This window comes from Hyla sarda, chromosome 2 (assembly GCF_029499605.1).
Source record: "Hyla sarda isolate aHylSar1 chromosome 2, aHylSar1.hap1, whole genome shotgun sequence".
NCBI lineage: Eukaryota > Metazoa > Chordata > Amphibia > Anura > Hylidae > Hyla > Hyla sarda.
In genome coordinates this window covers 390476672-390497278 of record NC_079190.1, presented here as the reverse complement: position 1 = coordinate 390497278, position 20607 = coordinate 390476672, and the positions used below count along the sequence as shown (strand labels likewise).

At 44.5% G+C, this 20607-nt stretch overlaps 1 protein-coding gene across 1 annotated transcript in view; it reads right to left on the bottom strand.

Annotated features, from left to right (window-relative positions):
- The window catches only part of MLXIPL (MLX interacting protein like), a 208290-nt gene extending 188634 nt beyond the window's left edge, over positions 1-19656 (bottom strand). The window contains exon 1 of the mRNA XM_056558638.1: positions 19404-19656. Coding sequence (XP_056414613.1) covers positions 19404-19630 — 227 coding nt within the window. The 5' untranslated portion in view covers positions 19631-19656. The remainder of the gene's footprint in view (positions 1-19403) is intronic.
- Positions 19657-20607: the final 951 nt, after the last annotated feature.

Genomic DNA, 20607 nt, shown 5'->3' with positions numbered 1-20607 from the left:
TTTATTTAGAATGTCTATTTTCCTTACAAGCAGAGAGCTTCAACGTTAGAAAAATGCAAAATTTTTTAATTTTTCATGAAATTTTTGAATTTTTTACCAAGAAATGATGCAAGTATCAACAAAAATGTACCACTATGTTAAAGTACAGTGTGGGCCATTTATATGGATACAGCTTAATAAAATGGGAATGGTTGGTGAAATTAACTTCCTGTTTGTGGCACATTAGTATATGGGGGGGGGGGGACTTTTCAAGATGGGTGGTGACCATGGCGGCCATTTTGAAGTTGGCCATTTTGAATCCAACTTATGTTTTTTTTTTAATAGGAAGAGGGTCATGTGACACATCAAACTCATTAGGAATTTCACAAGAAAAACAATGATGTGCTTGGTTTTAACGTAACTTTATTCTTTCATGAGTTATTTACAAGTTTCTGACCACTTAAAAAATGTGTTCAATGTGCTGCCCATTGTGTTGGATTGTCAATGCAATCCTCTTCTCCCACTCTTCACACACTGTTAGCAACACCGCAGGAGGAATGCTAGCACAGGCTTCCAGTATACGTAGTTTCAGGTGCTGCACATCTCGTATCTTCACAACATAGACAATTGCCTTCAGGTGACCCCAAAGATAAGAGTCTTAGGGGGTCAGATCGGGAGACTTTGGGTGCCATTCAACTTGGGGGCCCACGATGACCAATCCACTTTCCAGGAAACTGTTCATCTAGGAATGCTCGGACCTGACACCCATAATGTGGTGGTGCACCATCTTGCTGGAAAAACTCAGGGAATGTGCCAGCTTCAGTGCGTAAAGAGGGAAACACATCATCATGTAGCAATATCGCATATCCAGTGGACTTGAGGTTTCCATTGATGAAGAATGGCCCCACTATCTTTGTATCCCATATACCACACCATACCATAAATTTTTGTGTTCCAACAGTCTTGGAGGGATCTATCCAATGTGGGTAAGTGTCAGACCAATAGCGGTGGTTTTGTTTCTTAACTTCACCATTCACATAAAAGTTTGCCTCATCACTGAACAAAATCTTCTGCATAAACTGAGGGTCCTGTTCCAATTTTTGTTTTGCCCATTCTGCAGCACCTGAAACTACGGATACTGGAAGCCTGTGCTAGCATTTCTCCTGCGGTGTTGCTATCAGTGTGTGAAGAGTGGGAGAAGAGGGTTGCATTGACAATCCAAAACAATGGGCAGCACATTGAACACATTTTATAAGTGGTCAGAAACTTGTAAATAACTAATGAAAGAATAAAGTTACGTTAAAACCAAGCACATCATTGTTTTTCTTGTGAAATTCCCAATACGTTTGATGTGTCACATGACCCTCTTCCTATTGAAAAAAAAAGTTGGATTCAAAATGGCCGACTTCAAAATGGCCACCATGGTCACCACCCATCTTGAAAAGTTTCCCTCCTCACATATACTAATGTGCCACAAACAGGAAGTTAATATCACCAACCATTCCCATTTTATTAAGGTGTATCCATATAAATGGCCCACCCTGTAGAATATGTCATGAAAAAACAATCTCAGAATCAAATTCATAAGTAAAAGCATCCCAGAGTTATTAATGACAGAGTTATTAAGTGAAAGTGGTCAGATGTGCAAAAAAATGCTCTGTAAGATACAAAAACTTTTGATATGTTGTAAAACATGCAAAACCAATAGGTTGTGCAATTGCTTTCATTAGAAAATTTCCAGTATTTCATACTGAAAAAGCCAGTCAAACAACTGCCCCCCTGCCTGCTTGGACACATACTAGTCCTGCTGTGTCCATGCATCATCACCTATGTCATGGACACACTTCCTTGATTGACCGCTGTGAGCACAGGGCAAAAAGTATCTGGAATTGGCGCCAGAGATCAATGGCTCTGACTGGTGTGCGGGAACAGTGAGACAGAACTCTGGAGGCGATGGGGTAATTGCTGAGGGCTTCCAGGCACTCTGAGCCGGTACCTACTATCACTCCTATTCAGTGAACAGCAACAGTGGCTCTATTTGTAAAGATTGTACGCCAAATATGTGCCAAAATCTCCCTTTTTTCTTTCCTGTGAGTCTTCACTTTTAGGGGGCGTTCCCACCTGGTGTATACGCAGCGTATTTCAAAATTTACGGCAGCAGCGGGAAATACGCTGCGTATTCCTTGCTCTCTATACACACAGGGCTTTACGGCGGCAGCCCTATGAGTGTAATGAGTTTTTGAGGCGAGGCCGTGTGCCGGCGTGACTGTGATGCGAGGCTCCACCTCCAAAACTCACTGCATACATAGGGCTGCCGCCGGAAAGCCCTGTGTGTATAGTGAGCGAGGAATAAGCAGCGTATTTCCCACTGCTGCTGTAAATTTTGCACAGCGTGAAATACGCTGCGTATACGCCAGGTGGGAACGCACCCTTAAAGGGTACCTCTCATCAAATAGACATTTGATATATTTTAGATTAATGAATGTTGAATAACTTTCCAATAGCATGTTAATGAAAAATATGCTTCTTTCTATTGTATTTTTTCCGATCAGTCCTGTCAGCAAGCATTCCTGACTCATGCTGGAGTCCTAAACACTCAGAGCTGCTAGCCTGCTTTGTTCACAGCCAAACAGGCTGTGAACAAAGCAGGCTGACAGCTCTGAGTGTTCTCCTTTGTGAACAAAGTAGACTGGCAGTTCGTAGTGTTTAGGACTCCAGCATGAGTCTGAAATTCTTGCTGCCAGAACTGGTAGGGAGACCCCTAGTGGTCATTTCTTCAAAGTGGAAAATTAAATACAAAGAAGCATATTTTTTAATAACATGCAATTGTAAAGTTATTCTGCATATATTAATCTATAATATATCAAAAGTTTTTTTGATGAGAGGTACCCTTTAAAGTTTTATCTGAAATGTGGGTGTGTCCTTCTACTGTTTCACAATCTGAGTCATTTATAAAAAAAAAATGTAGAACCCTGTTTGTAGCATGTTTTTCCCCGGTCATCTTTCACTTATAAAAAAAGAGGTCAAATAAATAAAAACCTTTTTGTTTGGTCATTTGGGTACATTTTGGAACATGCCCAATGCACTAAAAGTTCCCAACATCCGAAAATGGCATTCAAGTATATGAGGGAAACCTCAATAGGAATTTGATATGCAAATTTAAATAAAAAACTAAACAAAACACCAATTAGTGATAAATAAAGTGGTTGATAATGGTGGCACTGGGGTTGGCACTGGCAGCCCCTACATACAAGTCGCACTTCTATAATACCGTAAATGGTGATTACTTGGTTTACCAAAGTGTCACCATAAAACACAAAGCAGAGGCACTCCATGTGGAGGATCACGCGTGCTGAAGTTGGATAGGATCTGAGGGGGTACAGGTGGTCTCTTACCCGCTCCGGTTGTGTACCGACATACACAACAATGTACAGCACGTAGTGAATAGCAGGAGTAAGCAGGTTGCCGTCTGCAGCCTTCCCATGGAAACTTGAGCAGCTTGGTGCAACTTTGAGGGTAGCAGGGGTTTTCATGGCACTGATTGGAACAAACACAATCTAGGTGTAGTGGTTCAGGTACAACTTTCTTTATTTGACCAAGATGCAATGCGTTTCACTGCGTAAGCGCAGCTTCCTCAGGCATGGCAAATGTAGATACAGACAGGGTTATATACCCAAGATTTAACCCTTTACATATTAGATGACATATAATTTACATAAAATCTTCATACATATTTAAAATATATATTATATTATTCTAATTATAATTCATATATGTTATAAAAGACAATTAGCAAAGAAAAAAACGCTGGTTCACGTATACACTGTAGCGGTTATATATCACAAAAAACAAGGAAAATAAACAAAAATACACAAAACTGAAAAAGAGTAACTAGCTTGCATACATTAAAAAATAGCACAATAGGTGGTGAATATGCTCTTCAGTCTAACTGGCAATATTTATATATATAATATTGCCGGTTAGACTGTAGAGCATATTCACCACCTATTGTGCTATTTTTTTTTTATGTAAATGCAAGCTAATTATCCTTTTTCCTTGTTTTTTGTGATCTATAACCGCTACAGTGTATATATGAACCAGCGTTTTTATGTCCCGTTTACCTGTGTGTTTCAGTTTTTTTCTTTGCTAATTGTCTTTTATAACATATATGGATTATAATTAGAATAATATAATATATATTTTTAATATGTATGAAGATTTTTTTTTAATTATATGTCATCTAATATGTAAAGAGGTAAATCTTGTGTATATAACCCTGTCTGTATCTACGTTTGCCATGCCTTAGGAAGCTGCGCTTACACAGTGAAACGCATTGCATCTTGGTCAAATAACCAAAGTTTTACCTGAACCACTACACCCACGAAAACCCCTGCTACCCTCGAAGTTGCACTGAGCTGCTCAAAGTGTCACCATGGTTTGGATGATGAGCCCCAAGTAAAAAAAAAAGTTTGAGAATCCTTCATTTATCAAATAATTCACGAGAAAACCTTAAGAAATATTAATTGAAACAAGTTTTCTGTTTATACACTGGGTCTTGCCACAGGAGGGAATAAAAATGCTTCCCCTGCTGCAGTATTAAAAGGCTCTAAGATGCTACTTTTAGGTAGTGTACCTTTTGTAAAAGATCACTGACTTCTAGACACACTTGACGCATGCACATTGAATACATTTTGCTGAGTTGACAGACTTTGAGAGGGGGCACATCACTGCCCGCCATCTAACTCAATCTTATCATGGTGTCATGGCTCTTTTAAGGGTTCCTCCCATTGACAGCAAGGCACGTCACCTTCATCTGCAGTAGTGTCATGAAAAGGAAACCCCACACACAACAAGGGTTTTCCAGGAATATCTCTGCCAGATTGCAATGCTTCCTTGGCCAGCCCGGTCACTAGATTTATCACCAATTTATGGGACCAGCTGGAATGCAACCTACAAGTATGCAGGATCTGTGGGCCCAGCTGTAACATCTGTGGGCAAATGTGCCGTAGGATGCCATATGGAACTTGTATGCCTCTATGCCCAACTCTATCTCATCTTGTATACAGGCTAGGGGAGGCCTAATAGTGTACTAGAGCTTCTTTCAATTGTACAGTTTACCCCAATAAATGTATACATTTATCATTATTTCATTCATACATTTCATTTAATTCCAACAACTCTTTCTTTGGGAATAATTTTTTTTATCAATAAGGGTACTTTTACCAAGAGATTACCCAGTGAAAATAAACAAAATATTAGTTCTGGAAAATTTGTGGACACTTGACCATTTATATTACCTACTGTTAAAACTATATAAAAGTTCATGGGTGTTACTATAAAAAAATGCAATACCACATCGTTCCCAGCCCCTCCTACTTTGCCTAACTTGTCCAAACTGGAATTATTGGATATAGTACATCATCATCTTGGCAGAAACAATGTTTACTTCCTTCTTTGTGATATTATCCTGCTATACAGCAAATTTCACCTTGGATAACACATCCAAGAGCACAAGGTACCGACACTTTAAAAGGGATTGTCTGCTTTAGCCAGGGCCTACTTGTTACACATTAGACATGTATCTGCCACACTGTCAAATTCGGTGGGAGCAGATGACCACCTAATGTAAGCATTTGGCCAACAGCTATCATATGTATGGCCAGCTTTAGAAGGGTCCCTGGACAACAATTCATCCATACATGACACCCTGCCAACCCTCACCAAAGTACTCAGCTGTTATCTGTAGGGAAACCTGGCAAAAAGTAAATTCAATTATTTTACAAATACATTTTGGTGCCCCTAAATAACTAAATTATTTTCAACTTCAAATGAATGGTACCATAGAGAATTCATGAAGTAATGGAGCAATGGCCACCTTTTCGCTCTTTCGATCCCTTATGGATGCAGCAGGTTTTAGTCTTAAAGGGGTACTCCAGTGGAAATTTAAACAGATTTGTAAATTATTTCTATTTAAAAATCTTAATCCTTCCAGTACTTATCAGGTGCTGAATGCTACAGAGGAAGTTCTTTTCTTTTTGAATTTCTTTGGAACAGTGGGCTGTGCAAATGAAAAATTACATTATTCATTTTCACGGACCACTGTTCCAAAAAACTGTCAGACACCTGTGGGGTGTTAAAGTTCACTATACCCCTTGTTACATTCCGTGAGGGGTGTAGTTTCCAAAATGGGGTCACATGTGGGTATTTATTTTTTTGCGTTTATGTCAGAACCGCTGTAAAATCAGCCACCCCTGTGCAAATCACCAATTTAGGCCTCAAATGTACATAGTGCACTCTCTCTCCTGAGCCTTGTTATGCGCCCGCAGAGCATTTTACGCCCACATATGGGGTATTTCCGTACTCAGGAGAAATTGCGTTACAAATTTTGGGGGTCTTTTTTTCCTTTTACCTCTTGTGAAAATAAAAAGTAAAGGGCAACACCAGCATGTTTCTCCCGAGTATGGAAATGTCCCATACGTGGCACTAAACTGTTTCCTTGAAATACGACAGGGCTCTGAAGTGAGAGAGCTCCATGCGCATTTGAGGACTAAATTAGGGATTGCATAGGGGTAGACATAGGGGTATTCTACGCCAGTGATTCCCAAACAGGGTGCCTCCAGCTGTTGCTAAACTCCCAGCATGCCTGGACAGTCAGTGGCTGTCTGGAAATGCTGGGAGTTGTTGTTTTGCAACAGCTGGAGGCTCCGTTTTGAAAACACTGCTGTACAATATGTTTTTCATTTTTATTGAAGGGGACAGTGTAAGGGGTGTATATGCAGTGTTTTTCCCTTTATGCGTTAGTGTAGTGTAGTGTTTTTAGGGTACATTCGCACTGGTGGAGGTTTACAGTGAGCTTACCGCTACGAGTTTGCGCTGCGGCGAAAAATTTGCCGCAGCTCATACTTGAAGAAGGAAACTTACTGTAAACCTGCCCGTGTGAATGTACCCTGTACATTCACATGGGGGGGGGGGGGGGGGGGGGGCAAACCTCCAGCTGTTTCAAAACGACAACTCCCAGCATGCACTGACAGACCGTGCATGCTGGGAGTTGTGCTTTTGCAACAGCTGAGGCACACTGGTTGGAAAACCTTCAGTTAGGTTCTGTTACTTAACTCAGTATTTTCCAACCAGTGCCCCTCCAGCTATTGCAAAACTACAACTCCCAGCATGTACCGATCGCCGAAGTGCATGCTGGGAGATGTAGTTATGCAACAGCTGGAGGTACGCAACTACAACTCCCAGCTTGCCCAGACAGCTGTTTGGGCATACTGGGATTTGCAGTTTTGCAACATCTGGAGGGCTAGAGTTTAGAGACCACTGCACAGTGATCTCCAAACTGTGGACCTCCAGATGTTGCAAAACTACAAATCCCAGCATGCCCAGACAGCAAACTGCTATGTGGGCATGATGGTAGTTGTAGTTTTGCAAGATCTAGAGGGCCACAGTTCACTGCACAGTGATTACCAAACTGTAGCCCTCCAAATGTTGCAAAACTACAAAGCCCCGCATGACAGCTTGTCTGGCCATGCTGGGAGTTGTAGTTTTGCAACATCTGGAGGGCAACCGTGTAGAGACCACTGTATAGTGGTCTCAAACTGTAGCCCTCTAGATGTTGCTAGGCAACTTACTGGCTTCCGTTGGATCCAGTGAGCCAGCCGCACGACATGCCGCCCGCCGATCTCCGACATCGATCGTCGCCGCAGCCTCGCTCGCAGGTTAAGTGGACGTCGGCGACTGTCCCCTTCGGTTTTCCTGTTCTGCCCCGCCTATTGTGGGTGGGCGGAACGGGGAAAACTAAAGTTAACCCCCCCCCCGCCCCCGATCTGCTATTGGATGTCGCTTCTAGACACCCAATAGCAGGAATAGGAGGGGTGGCACCCCTGCCACCTCACTCCTATCCCTTTAGGGGGATCGTCGGTGTCTTGGACAACAGCGATTCCCCCTATTTTCCGGGTTACCGGGTCACCATAGACCCGGAATAGGCGCACATCGTAAGTGTGAATTCACTTGCGATTTGCGCCGATCGCCGACATGGGGGGGGTCTGATGACCCCCCTGGGAATTTGCGCGGAGTGCCTGCTGATCGATATCAGCAGACACCCCAGTCTGGTCCCCGCCCGGTGCGCGGTGGGGACCGAAATTCCCATACTCCCATATTTTTGCACTATAAGACGCACCTGACCATAAGACGCACCTAGGTTTTAGAGGAGGAGAACAAGAAAATAACATATTCTGAACCAAACGGGTATTAAAATTGTAAACAGCAGGACCCCCCTTGTGGCCAGCAGGACCCCCCTTGTAGTTGCTTACCGGTACCTGTGCCCTGTTCTGCCGTCAGCATAATGTAGTCTATGGAGGAACATGTGACACACACGCCACTCTGCTTCCTCCGTAGCGTTACGCTGGGCGCAGGGGAGTGAAATGTGTGTCACATGCTCCTCCATAAGACTCCATTATGCGGACAGTAGAACAGGACAGCGGCATGGCAGAACGGGAGAGCGGCATGGCAGAACGGGACAGCGGCATGGCAGATAAGCTTACCTCTTCAGCAGCCTCCCCTCTGCAGCCTTCCCTGCACTTCGACACACACACACATTTGCTCAATAAGACGCACAGACATTTCCTTCCCAATTTTGGTGGAGAAAAAGTGCGTCTTATGGAGCGAAAAATACGGTAATAGAAAAAACGGCCACTAGGTGACTCTGTTCTGTTCCGTGCCGCAATTAATACAGTGAGTTTGGTCTCCTCCCAGCCTGGCAGGAGACCAAACTCAGGAAGTGTTTCTCTGCACTGAGCTTCATTGACATCTGCACAGAGTCTCACTGAAAGCTGCACAGACTGAAAGCTGCACAGAGCCTCACTGAAAGCTACACAGAGCCTCACTGAAAGCTGCACAGAGCCTCACTGAAAGCTGCACAGACTGAAAGCTGCACAGAGCCTCACTGAAAGCTGCAGACTGAAATCGGCATAGACTGAAAGCTGCACAGGGCCTCACTGAAAGCAGCACAGAGTCTGAGGTCTTCTATTCATCACAGCACTGCAAAGATGTGAAGGCGGAAGTGGTCCCCCAGCAGGCTTCAGTGATGTCATGCCTGCTGGGGAACGCCCACTTTCTTCTGCTGGGAGATTGCATGTGAGCAAGAAGAATGATAAGATACAGAGCTTTTTAAAGCTCTGACATTTATTTAAGGGTGGGAGGGGTGTTAGGAGTAGTTAGGGAACATAGTTAATTTAGAAAAGTTTATTTGGTGACAGGTTCTCTTTAACGTGTCCCGTGGAGGTCCTAGTAAGGGAAGGGAAGAGATAACATATGAATAAAGTAAACATCCTTATCACTGCCCCTAGTAGACCCTTTTTGGCTAGTGTTGCTTGCCCTAAAAAGGGTGGCCCCACACTGGAACCTGACCCTAATATACCCTAAGAATCCCTGACCTCCCAGGGAATACATTGTTTTATTGATAATGGATTTGCATTGGTGAATTGCTTGTATATTATACATTTATTCATTTCTATTGCCTATATCGGTCTATATTTTAAATGATTTAGTAAAAGTTACGTTTTAACTAATTCATACTTATCCTCAACATTTGGTTTTGGTTCGGAGATAGCTCACAAAAGACTCCAAGCTCCATTGCTGAGAGCTACAATCCTTCCATGGTACTACATACCAGTAAATGCCATTAATCCTTCTAGTCTTGTGAGTGGCACCACTGGTTCGGCACAGATTGTGATAATTTGGTACTGCCACATGCTAGCGGAGGTAGCATTTACTGTTAGGCAGCTGACACTGAGTCTGTTCCATGATGGGGGTTGTAGTACAGGGGCTGAGGGAGTGATCGCACCAGGTCTCACTTCTGAGACCTGATGCGATCAGAAGTTATTAAGCAGGGGAGCGAGTGGCATGCTCCACAACCCTGCGATGTATCGTGTGTTTTTACTTTCATTTTTAAATCCCCCGCGGGGAGCCCTGGATGGCTGGTACCAAGGAGCCACTCAGGGCTCCCGGCAGGGTTTTTAAAATGAACATTGTGAGTGGCAGCAGGGGCCATATGTATATTAAAAGCACCGTGGGGGGGGGGGCAAGATATATAGCGCTGCAGGGGGGGCAAACATATAGCCTATATATGTAATAAAGATATGACCCCCCCGCCGGTGCATTAATAAAGATATGACCCCTGCCGGCGCATTAGCAAAGATATGACCCCTGCCGGTGCATTAATAAATATATACCTCCCGCAGCGCATTTATGTGTCCTCCGCATAAATGCCACCGCAGTGCTATATGTGAAAAGTATATCTATCAGCAGCCGGCCCGACGATGCGCTGGGGGGGGGGGGGAGGCAGACATATTTTATTAATGCGCCTGCAAGGGGGGTCATATCTTTATTAATGCACCGGCGGGGGTTATATCTTTATTAATGTGCCAACGGAGGTCGTATCTTTAATAAGGCGCTGGGGGGCATATTATAAATGCACTGGGGGGCTATATATCTTGCCCCCAACAGCGCTTTTATTATACATATGGCCCCCTCTGCCACTCACAATGTTCATTTTAAAAACCCAGCTGGGATTCCTGAATTGGGCCTCGGTACCAGCCATTCAGGGCTCCCCGCGGGGGATTTAAAAATGAAAGTAAAAACACACGATACATCGCAGGATTGCGGAGCATGCCGCCAGCTCCCCTGCTTAATAACTTCTGATTGCATGGGCCCTCACTACAACCCCCATCATGGAACAGAGTATGTTCCTTGATGGGGGTAGTAGTAAAAACAATAATGTAGCCTCCCCAGCCTCCGGAAGACTCCTGGAGCCAGGGAATTACTACTCCCATCATGGAAACAAGTCTGTTCCATGATGGGAGTAGTAGTTGTCCCTCAGCACTGCAGGAGTCTGATGTCACCTCTTCTAAGCATGCTCAGAAGTAATAACGGATATTATAAACGAAGTGCAAACAGATGACATAAAGGCTCATCCGTTCACCATAGACTTCAATGTTAAAAATAACGGCCGTTAATTTACCTGTTTCTTGTGACAGAAGAAAAATGAGTGCATGTGCCGTTTTTTCTTCCGTCACAACTAACGTCCGTTATTCATGACGGGCTATAACGGGTCATAACGGATAATCAAAAAATCCCATAGACTTTAATGGGATTTTGTAACGGCCGCTTAACATCCGTTTTTAAGGCTTTTCTAACGGACTTTTATAATGGATCTTCAAACGGAACAACTTTATAGTGTACTAGCGGAGTACCTGGTGTTTCCCGGTTTTACCTTCCTAATCCTTGTTGTGGAGGAAAATCAACAGAAGAGGAAGCTTTTGACTTCATATCCCGTCCTCATATATTGTTCTCATATCCCATCCCCATATCCCGACCTCCTATCCCGTCCTCCTATCCAAACCTCCTATCCCGTCCTCCTATCCAGACCTCCTATCTCGACCTCCTATCCCGACCTCCTATGCCGACCTCCTATCCTGACCTCCTATCCCGTCCTCCTATCCCGTCCTCCTATCCTGACCTCCTATCCCGTCCTCCTATCCCGTCCTCCTATCCCGACCTCCTGTCCTGACCTCCTATCCCGACCTCACCTCCTATCCCGTCCTCCTATCCCAACCCGTAATATGTGTACCAGGTATTGAAATATCTCTAGCCGTACGGAAGTTATGTGGGAACATACATTTCCCATTGATTTGCATGGGACTTTAAACAAAAACCCTGACCCTCACAAATGGGGGTAGTTAAGGGTTAAATTAACTATCCTATATTTTAAGTGGACATATAAGTAACATGTGACCGAGTATTATCAAAATATCTCCAGCCGTTTGGAAGTTATGCAGTAACATATATTTCCCATAGACTTGTATGGGACTTTTCATGTTAATATCTTTACCTGTTTGACGTGATGCTGGGACATACATACACACGTTGAGTTTTATATATATATATATATATATATATATATATATACTAGCTGAGTACCCGGTGTTGCCCGGTTTTTCCTTCCTAATCCTCGTTGGGGAGGAAAATAAACAAAGGAGGAAGCTTTTTAATTCATATCCAGTCCTCATATATTGTTGTCATATCCCGACCTCCTATCCCGACCTCCTATCTTGACCTCCTATCCCGACCTCCTATACCGTCCTCCTATCCCGTCCTCCTATCTCGACCTCCTATACCGATCTCCTATCCCGACCTCCTATCTCGACCTCCTATCCCGACTTCATATCCCAACCCGTAATATGTGTACCAGGTATTGAAATATCTCTAGGCATACGGAAGTTATATGGGAACATACATTTCCCATTGATTTGCATGGGACTTTAAACATAAGCCCCGTCCCTGGTAAATGGGGGTGAGTAAGGGTTAAATCACCTTTCCTATGTTTGTTGTTGACATATAAGTAACATGTGTGACAAGTTTCATGTTAATATCTTTAGCCGTTTGAAAGTTTTTGTGGAACATACATACACACATACATACACACACACACGTTGAGTTTTATATATATATATATATATATATATATATATATATATATATATATAGATAAGGGGGCCTTACATGAATTATTCATTAGAATGTCAGATTCAGGAGAGGACTCTCAAAGGTACTTTTGTCATTTTCCATCACGTTACAGCTAAACAGAACCTATAAGTAATTAGGCCTGTAAGGCTGTATTTGTGGGGGTATTTAACGCCCTCCTGAACTTGCGAGGGGGATATGATGTTTTGCATGTTCTCAATCAGACTAAAGACCTTTGATCTTCAGGTTATTTTGGGAACTTTAGTCCAGTCTACAAGAGTTTGTCTGTAGGCTCCAAGCACCGCAAAGTCATATACCTTAGTGTAGAAAGTATATAATGATTTCCTTTTATCAGGGTCAAACCTTAGATTGCATTAGTTTTTTTTCCATTCAGAGTTCATATTATCCCACAATATCTAGCTGGTATACAGCATTTCATGTCCTTAGAACTCCTATACACCAGCTTGTCACAGGCCAGATGTTTAGAGCAATGTCGGATTTGCTGTAAACTTGACCTTTGGTTTTCTACTCACTATAGTCATCAAAGCAGCCATTTATGAGTTCCTCAGACCAGCAGAATTTATTTACTTTTTCCTCAAAAACTAAGGCAGTTATCTTGCCGAGGGGATCATTTTGTTCTTGCACTTGTACTAAAACCTCCGGGTTAAGTGTTGACGTTGAATATTTCCCCACAAATCATCAATGGTGCCCAGTGAAAGTCTTTAATGAATTACTGTTCGCAATTGGTGACTGAGTAGCAGACAGTCCCTTCCCTGCCTGTACCTTCTGATGTTCTGACTACTGGTAAAAGTGTTGAACAAGTACACACTTTAACAAGTTCCTTAGGTAATAACCCTACTAGGATCTTTGGTCATTCTTTTATTTTAAATTGGTGCAGCTACCACAGCCTCTAAGCATCAAGTGTTGGCCCATGTTATTAAAGAGAATCTGACAGATAATTCACCTGCACTAAACCCAATATAATGAGTAATAGTGCAGGTGAATAGCTGCAGGGGTTACTTACTTTTTAAGGTTAAGTATTTACCTCCATGTGCGCAATGGAGGTGGGGAGCCAGCTTGGCCTGCACCCCTGCCTCATCAATATTCCCTCCCTGGCCCACCCCTTCTGTGACATGAGAGCCTGCGCTGTGGGGGGGAGGGGGTTTAATGGTGGGAATGAGTGCTCTACTCCTTGATACACACATCTCTCACATCACAGAAGAGAGCAGGCCAGGGAATGAATATTGATGAAGCAGGGGAGCTGGGCGAGCCGCAACCCCCTCCCCCCGCCTACATTGTGCACTGGAGTGAAATAGAATTAAAGTGGTTTTCCAGGAATCGAAAAACAGACCTATTTTTTTTCAAAGACTGTTCTCTGTCTGTCTCCACTTTGGGTGTGGTATTACAACTTGGCTCCATTCACTTCAATGGAACTAAGCTGCAGAACCACACCCAACCTGGAGACAGACAGGGAGAGGTCTTTGAAAGATACGATCTCTGTTTTTTGATTCCTGGATAACCCCTTTAAGATTGCAAAGGGCAGAACTCTGGAAATACCTAACCTAAAAAATGTAAGTAAGCCCTCTTTTTGCAGATATTCACCCACTCTATAACCCAGTATATTGGGTGTAGTGTGGGTGAACTAGCTGTCAGATTCTCCTTAAGAAATTGGGTAGATGGAGCTATATAACCGAACCCAAAAGATTAAATATCTCATACTTTTACATTTTTGGTTTTGTAACATGATATTTTCCATAAACTTGTTTTTCTATCCTACTGCTTGGTTTTTGCCCTCTGTAGGCGTGCCAACAAGCACAGTTTATGACACACTTCTAACCGCTGTGGTAAGGTATTGTGAGTGATACAGCTATGTATTCTTGCTTTAGCCACGAGCACAAATGCAATTTATCATCCTGATCAGCATAACAGAAGAGACATCAGGCTATCTTTATTATATCTGTCAACTAGTTATCTACAAATATGTTCGCTCAACAGCTGTCCATTGCCATTCCACCTTTTCTATTATAAAATTAAATGTTTGTTTTGAACTTCACAATCTAATTGAAGGGGGTCTCTGCTTATATTTACTTTTCATTAAATCATATAATATAAAGGAAGGTGTGGTCCAAGTACTGTTGATCTTCCAGGACCCTTTTGTATCTTGAGATGAAGACCATCTGAGCCTGGTTGCTGGGCACACAAACCCATGAATAATACTATGTGCCAATAGTTTTAATGGATTGGCACCATACTAACATTATAGAGCGGGATAAAGTTGTTTTCTCAGTTAGTCTTTTTTTTGCCAACGTACTGTTAGGATATATGGACATTATGACCCATCTCTCCATATATTAGATGAATAGCCATGTAATACTAAATTTCACCTGCAGAGAGACAACCTGTCATTTCAGGTGACTTTTCAGGATAAGCTGCACTGTGTGTGCATGAGGAACAGTACTATTTATTGCCTTTATATAACTTGTATATGGTATTTTTCAGCAGATATCTGCTCTGCAGACTTCATCTCTAATTTGCAGTTCTCCCAGAGCTGGTGGGCTTCCTCCTCCACCATCCAAAGACTTCTATTGGCTTGTCTTGCAGACACAGAACAAAGCTGAGCTGAATTTTGTACACTTTTATAGGAGAGGGAAGACGCTTGATAACAGGAGAAAGAAGCATTTTTGTCTAGTAAAAATATATTACAAAGTAACTTTCTTATATTAGCTTGTACTATTGCTCCATGCAAAGTTTGTTCAAATGATAGTGCCTATTTAAAGTTGAATAGTTGGGTCAATATATTATGATAGGGCCTAAATTTGTTTGGGTAGATGATTTGGACAGAGGATGTGCAAAATGGAAGGTCTTGTGGGGTGGAAGCCCTACCTAGCAATTTACAGGATCTGCTGCTAACACCTTGGTGCCAGATATCACAGGACAATTTGGGCAGTCAGGGCAGTCCAAGCCTCGGCCTACACAAGAGATCTGACAATAATCTGTTATTCTCTAGAATTAGTAGCTCTTGTGTATTAGGAGGCAGCTGTAACACACTTGTAGATAACAGGCAATGTTAATTAACAGCGACTGATATTACATTTGCATTTCCTGTGTTTTACGCTAGTAATGTCTATTACACTAAGTGATAGATAACTAAATTACAGTTATTATGTGACTCCACTCCAGCGTCCACAGCCGTGACGTCTCATGAACTCTTTTCTCTGTCACAGGGAGACATCATCCAGCGACCTCAGACATCATCACAACTGAGGTCGCTGGACACAAAATTGACCCCCTAAGAATTACTGGGATTAATATGGTTAAAGATCAAGATTTTTGTACTACACCCAAGGGTAAAAAAAAGCCTAAAAGGCCACATATAAGTGAACTAACCCTAAGGGTTCTTCTGACATTGCTTGTTTTTTTAAAAAAATTTTAAGGTGAAATTTTTTCATTAAACTAACTTGCTACTAGAGAAACGCTTGTATGGTAGCAGGGGTGTTTACTGCAGATTTAACCTGGCGATTTAATGACTAAGTATTCCGATTAAACCTGGTGACTTGAGAATTAGGATTTAAATTGTTAGGTTAGGATGAAAAGTTGTCATAACACATAACTACGTAATATTTGCAACCACTGGTATGGCTGTGGGGGGCACAAAGGTCGCAGATGCAACCAGGCCCCTTAGTTAGGGTACCCAAGGGCCCCCCCCTGGCCACACTAGGATAACTTAGCACCACTAGGATAAACCTGCATGTACTATGACAGCACCACCCCACACAGCAGGGCATCTCATAGGACCAGAGAGGCACTGCTTTGTATTTGTGTGTGTGTGGGGTCACGTGGTCAAAGAGAGTTACCATTACAAAGGGCGGGGAGGAGTTCATTAGGAGGCACTATCACTTAGTGGGGGTCACCAGGGACCATAGAGACACCATTACTTAGTGAGGGGGGGGGGGGAGGGGGGTCACCTGGACACAGATAGGCACCATTTTTTAAGAGCCGAGTTACGTACTCTCAAGTCACTCAAGTGCGAGCAAAAGGTGCATGAGGATAAGGTCCAATGCATGCCCTTTTCCGAAAGAGAAAAGCCCCCCAATAAACCAAACCCTTTCCCACCATTACTTAGTGTGAGGGTTTACCTGGACACAGGAAGGCACCATTAGAACGGGGGGCCTCTGGTTCATCAGGTTACAGGGAGGCTCCATTAGTTAGTGTGTGGGGGAGTGACCTGGGACCAAGGAGGCACCATTACTTAGTGTGTGTCTGTGTGGGAGGGGGATGACCAATTTAGTGTGGAAGGGTCACTTGGCCACAGAGAGGCCCCATTACCTAGGGCAGGGAGGGGGGGAGGTCATTTGGCCTCAGAGAGGTGTGGGAAGGTAGTTACCCAGGCAAAGAGAGGCACCATTACTTAGTTTGTGTGTGCGGGGGTCATTTCGGAATTTGGATACAGAGAGGGACCATTACGTAGTGCGGGAACATTACGTAGTTGCTCATCTTTGCACTTTTTATAAATGCTGTCCACAGCCAGTTTTGTAAGCCCAATCCTGTGTAGATTTGGAACAAATTGAGGCACTTCAAATCACTAATGATGAATCCATTACCACTGCATTGCAGTTACAACAAATCTGTGTATAACAACACACCTTGATCTCTTGCATAAACCAAATCCTTTGATACATTTCTGCCTTAGTATGTGTATGTGTGTGTGTGGAGGGGGGGGGGGGGGGAATCCAAGAAAGGCACCATTACCTATTGTCCTGGGCACATAGAGGCACTATTACCTACTGTAGAGTACCAACATTAACTAGTGGGGGGCACAAAGGGGGCACCATTACCTAGCAAATGGCACAGGGGGGAGGGTACCATTAACTAGTGGATTGCACAGAGGGGGCACCATTACCTAGCTGATAGCATAGTGGGGGCACCATTACCTTGCAGATGGCACAGTGGGGGCACCATTACCTAGCAGATGGCACAGAGGGGGCACCATTAACTAGCATATGCCACAGTGGGGGCACCATTACCTAGCGGATGGCACAGTGGTGGCACCATTACCTAGTGGATGGCACAGTGGGGGCACCATTACCTAGCAAATTGCACAGTGGGGGCACCATTACCTAGCGGATAGCACAGTGGGGGGCACCATTACCTAGCAGATGGAACAGTGGGGGCACCATTACCTAGCAGATGGCACAGTGGGGGCACCATTACCTAGAGGATGGCACAGTGGGGGCACTATTACCTAGCGGATGGCACAGTGGGAGCACCATTACCTAGCGAATGGGACAGTGGGGACACCATTACCTAGTGGATGGAACACTAGGGGCACTATTACCTAGTGGATGGCACATTGGGGCAACCATTACCTAGCGAATGGGACAGTGGGGACACCATTAACTAGCAGATGGAACACTAGGGGCACTATTACCTAGCGGATGGCACAGTGGGGGCACCATTACCTAGCAGATGGAACACTAGGGGCACTATTACCTAGTGGATGGCACAGTGGCGGCACCATTACCTAGCAGATGGAACACTAGGGGCACTATTACCAAGCGGATGGCACAGTGGGGGCACCATTACCTAGCAGATGGAACACTAGGGGCACTATTACCTAGTGGATGGCACAGTGGGGGCACTATTACCTAGCGGATGGAACACTAGGGGCACTATTACCAAGCGGATGGCACAGTGGGGGCACCATTACCTAGCAGATGGAACACTAGGGGCACTATTACCTAGTGGATGGCACAGTGGGGGCACTATTACCTAGCAGATGGAACACTAGGGGCACTATTACCAAGCGGATGGCACGGTGGGGGCACCATTACCTAGCAGATGGAACACTAGGGGCACTATTACCTAGTGGATGGCACAGTGGGGGCACTATTACCTAGCGGATGGCACAGTGGGGGCACTATTACCTAGCGGATGGCACAGTGGGGGCTCTATTATCTAGCAGATGGAACACTAGGGGCACTATTACCTAGTGGATGGCACAGTGGGGGCACTATTACCTAGCGGATGGAACACTAGGGGCACTATTACCAAGCGGATGGCACAGTGGGGGCACCATTACCTAGCAGATGGAACACTAGGGGCACTATTACCTAGTGGATGGCACAGTGGGGGCACTATTACCTAGCAGATGGAACACTAGGGGCATTATTACCAAGCGGATGGCACGGTGGGGGCACCATTACCTAGCAGATGGAACACTAGGGGCACTATTACCTAGTGGATGGCACAGTGGGGGCACTATTACCTAGCGGATGGCACAGTGGGGGCACTATTACCTAGCGGATGGCACAGTGGGGGCACTATTACCTAGCGGATGGAACATTAGGGACACTATTACCTATCGAACGGCACAGTGGGAGCACTATTACCTAGCGGATGGCACAGTGGGGGCACTATTACCTAGCGGATGGCACGGTGGGGGCACTATTACCTAGCGGATGGAACATTAGGGACACTATTACCTATCGAACGGCACAGTGGGGGCACTATTACCTTCTGAGGGCACAGAGGCACTATTACCTGCAGTGAACTGGGCACTTTTATCTTTGGGGGGCACAAAAGCGGCCTTATTACCTTCTGGGAGGTACAGAGGAGGCCAAGCTGAATTCTTACAGCAGGGCTAATAAGCCTTTACCTATGCTCCTGTTTACAACGTTATGCAAAACTACAACTCCCAACATGCCCGGACAGCCAAAGTCGTAGTTTTGCAACCCTAGTAAACACAGACTATAATTAACCCTTACTTCACCAGTCCACAAGATTCCTCTCCCTTATCCTGAGGACACACCTGGACACCATCTCTACAATCATTGTTATGAAACTTTGCCACTATGCCAGCACATGCCCACAACACCCACTTATCCCATGCCAGTCACATGTCTCACCTGTATGCCAGGCTCATGCACTCGAATAACCTGGTAAGCGTGGGGTCAATACTGCCGACTGGCGCAGCCCCCGACCTGTCCGGCTCCTGGAGTCTATTATCGTCATTGTGCGGAGAGGAGACCATGAAGTGCCCGCTGTGAATAACCTGCAGCCGGGGCCGCAGCCTCTCAGTGTCCGAGTCGGAGTCGCTGTCCGGAGCGGGGCCCCCGGAGTTGCAGCCTGCCATGGTGCCAGTAACCCTAAGGAAGTGACAGCGAGGGGACAGTAGGAATCCGAAGCCACGCCCCTCCCTTATCACTCACCAATGGGTAGAAGTATGTAAATATGCCTTTACGAAATGAACCAATCACGAGGTATGAGAGGTGCATGGTCACGCCTATTTAATGTGAAAGTAAACGCCCATTTGTCACAGGAGTTCGTCAGGTGAGTTTGGCACTCTAGTCTCTTCTCATCCCTGAGCAGGTAGCGCAGCCCGCAGCTAGGGAGTGTGAACGGCGCCGAGCAACACAAATCAGTCAGTGATCCTCATAGATGGGAGTCTCTAAAAACATGAGACTATAGGAGGTGGTGACAATGTTGTGTAGCACTAGAAGAGCAAACTTACACGATACACAAGTGTTTTCCAACCAGGGTGCCTCCAGCTGTTGCGAAACTACAACTCCCAGCATGCCTGGACAGCCTTTGGCTGTCCAGGCATGCTGGGAGTTGTAGTTTTGCAACAGCTGGAGGTACCCTGGTTAGTAAATACTATGGCCCAGATTTATCAAACTGTGTGAGAGAAAAAAAATAGTCATTTTCCCCCAGCAACCAATCACAGCTCAGGTAACTAGCTGAGGTAAAGTGAAAGCTGAGCTGTGATTGGTTCATGTGGGAAAATCTCTCTATTTTTTCTCTCACACAGTTTGATAAATTAAGGGTTGTAGTTATTTACATTCCCTATCAGGGGCGTACCTAGAGCATTTGGCACCCGGGGGGTGGACCCTTTGTTTGGTAATTAGGCAGCCATGTATGAAGGTCAGGTATGTACATAGTTAGGTAGCTGGGTAGGTAGGTAAGTAGTTAGGCATCCAGGTATAAAGTTAGGCAGCCCCTTCCCTGTAGGTATAGGCAGCAGAGTTAAACCCCCTTCCCAATAGGTATAGGAGTAGAGTTAACCACCCTTTCTCCTTAGGTATAGGCAGCAGAGTCCCCCACCCCCTTTCC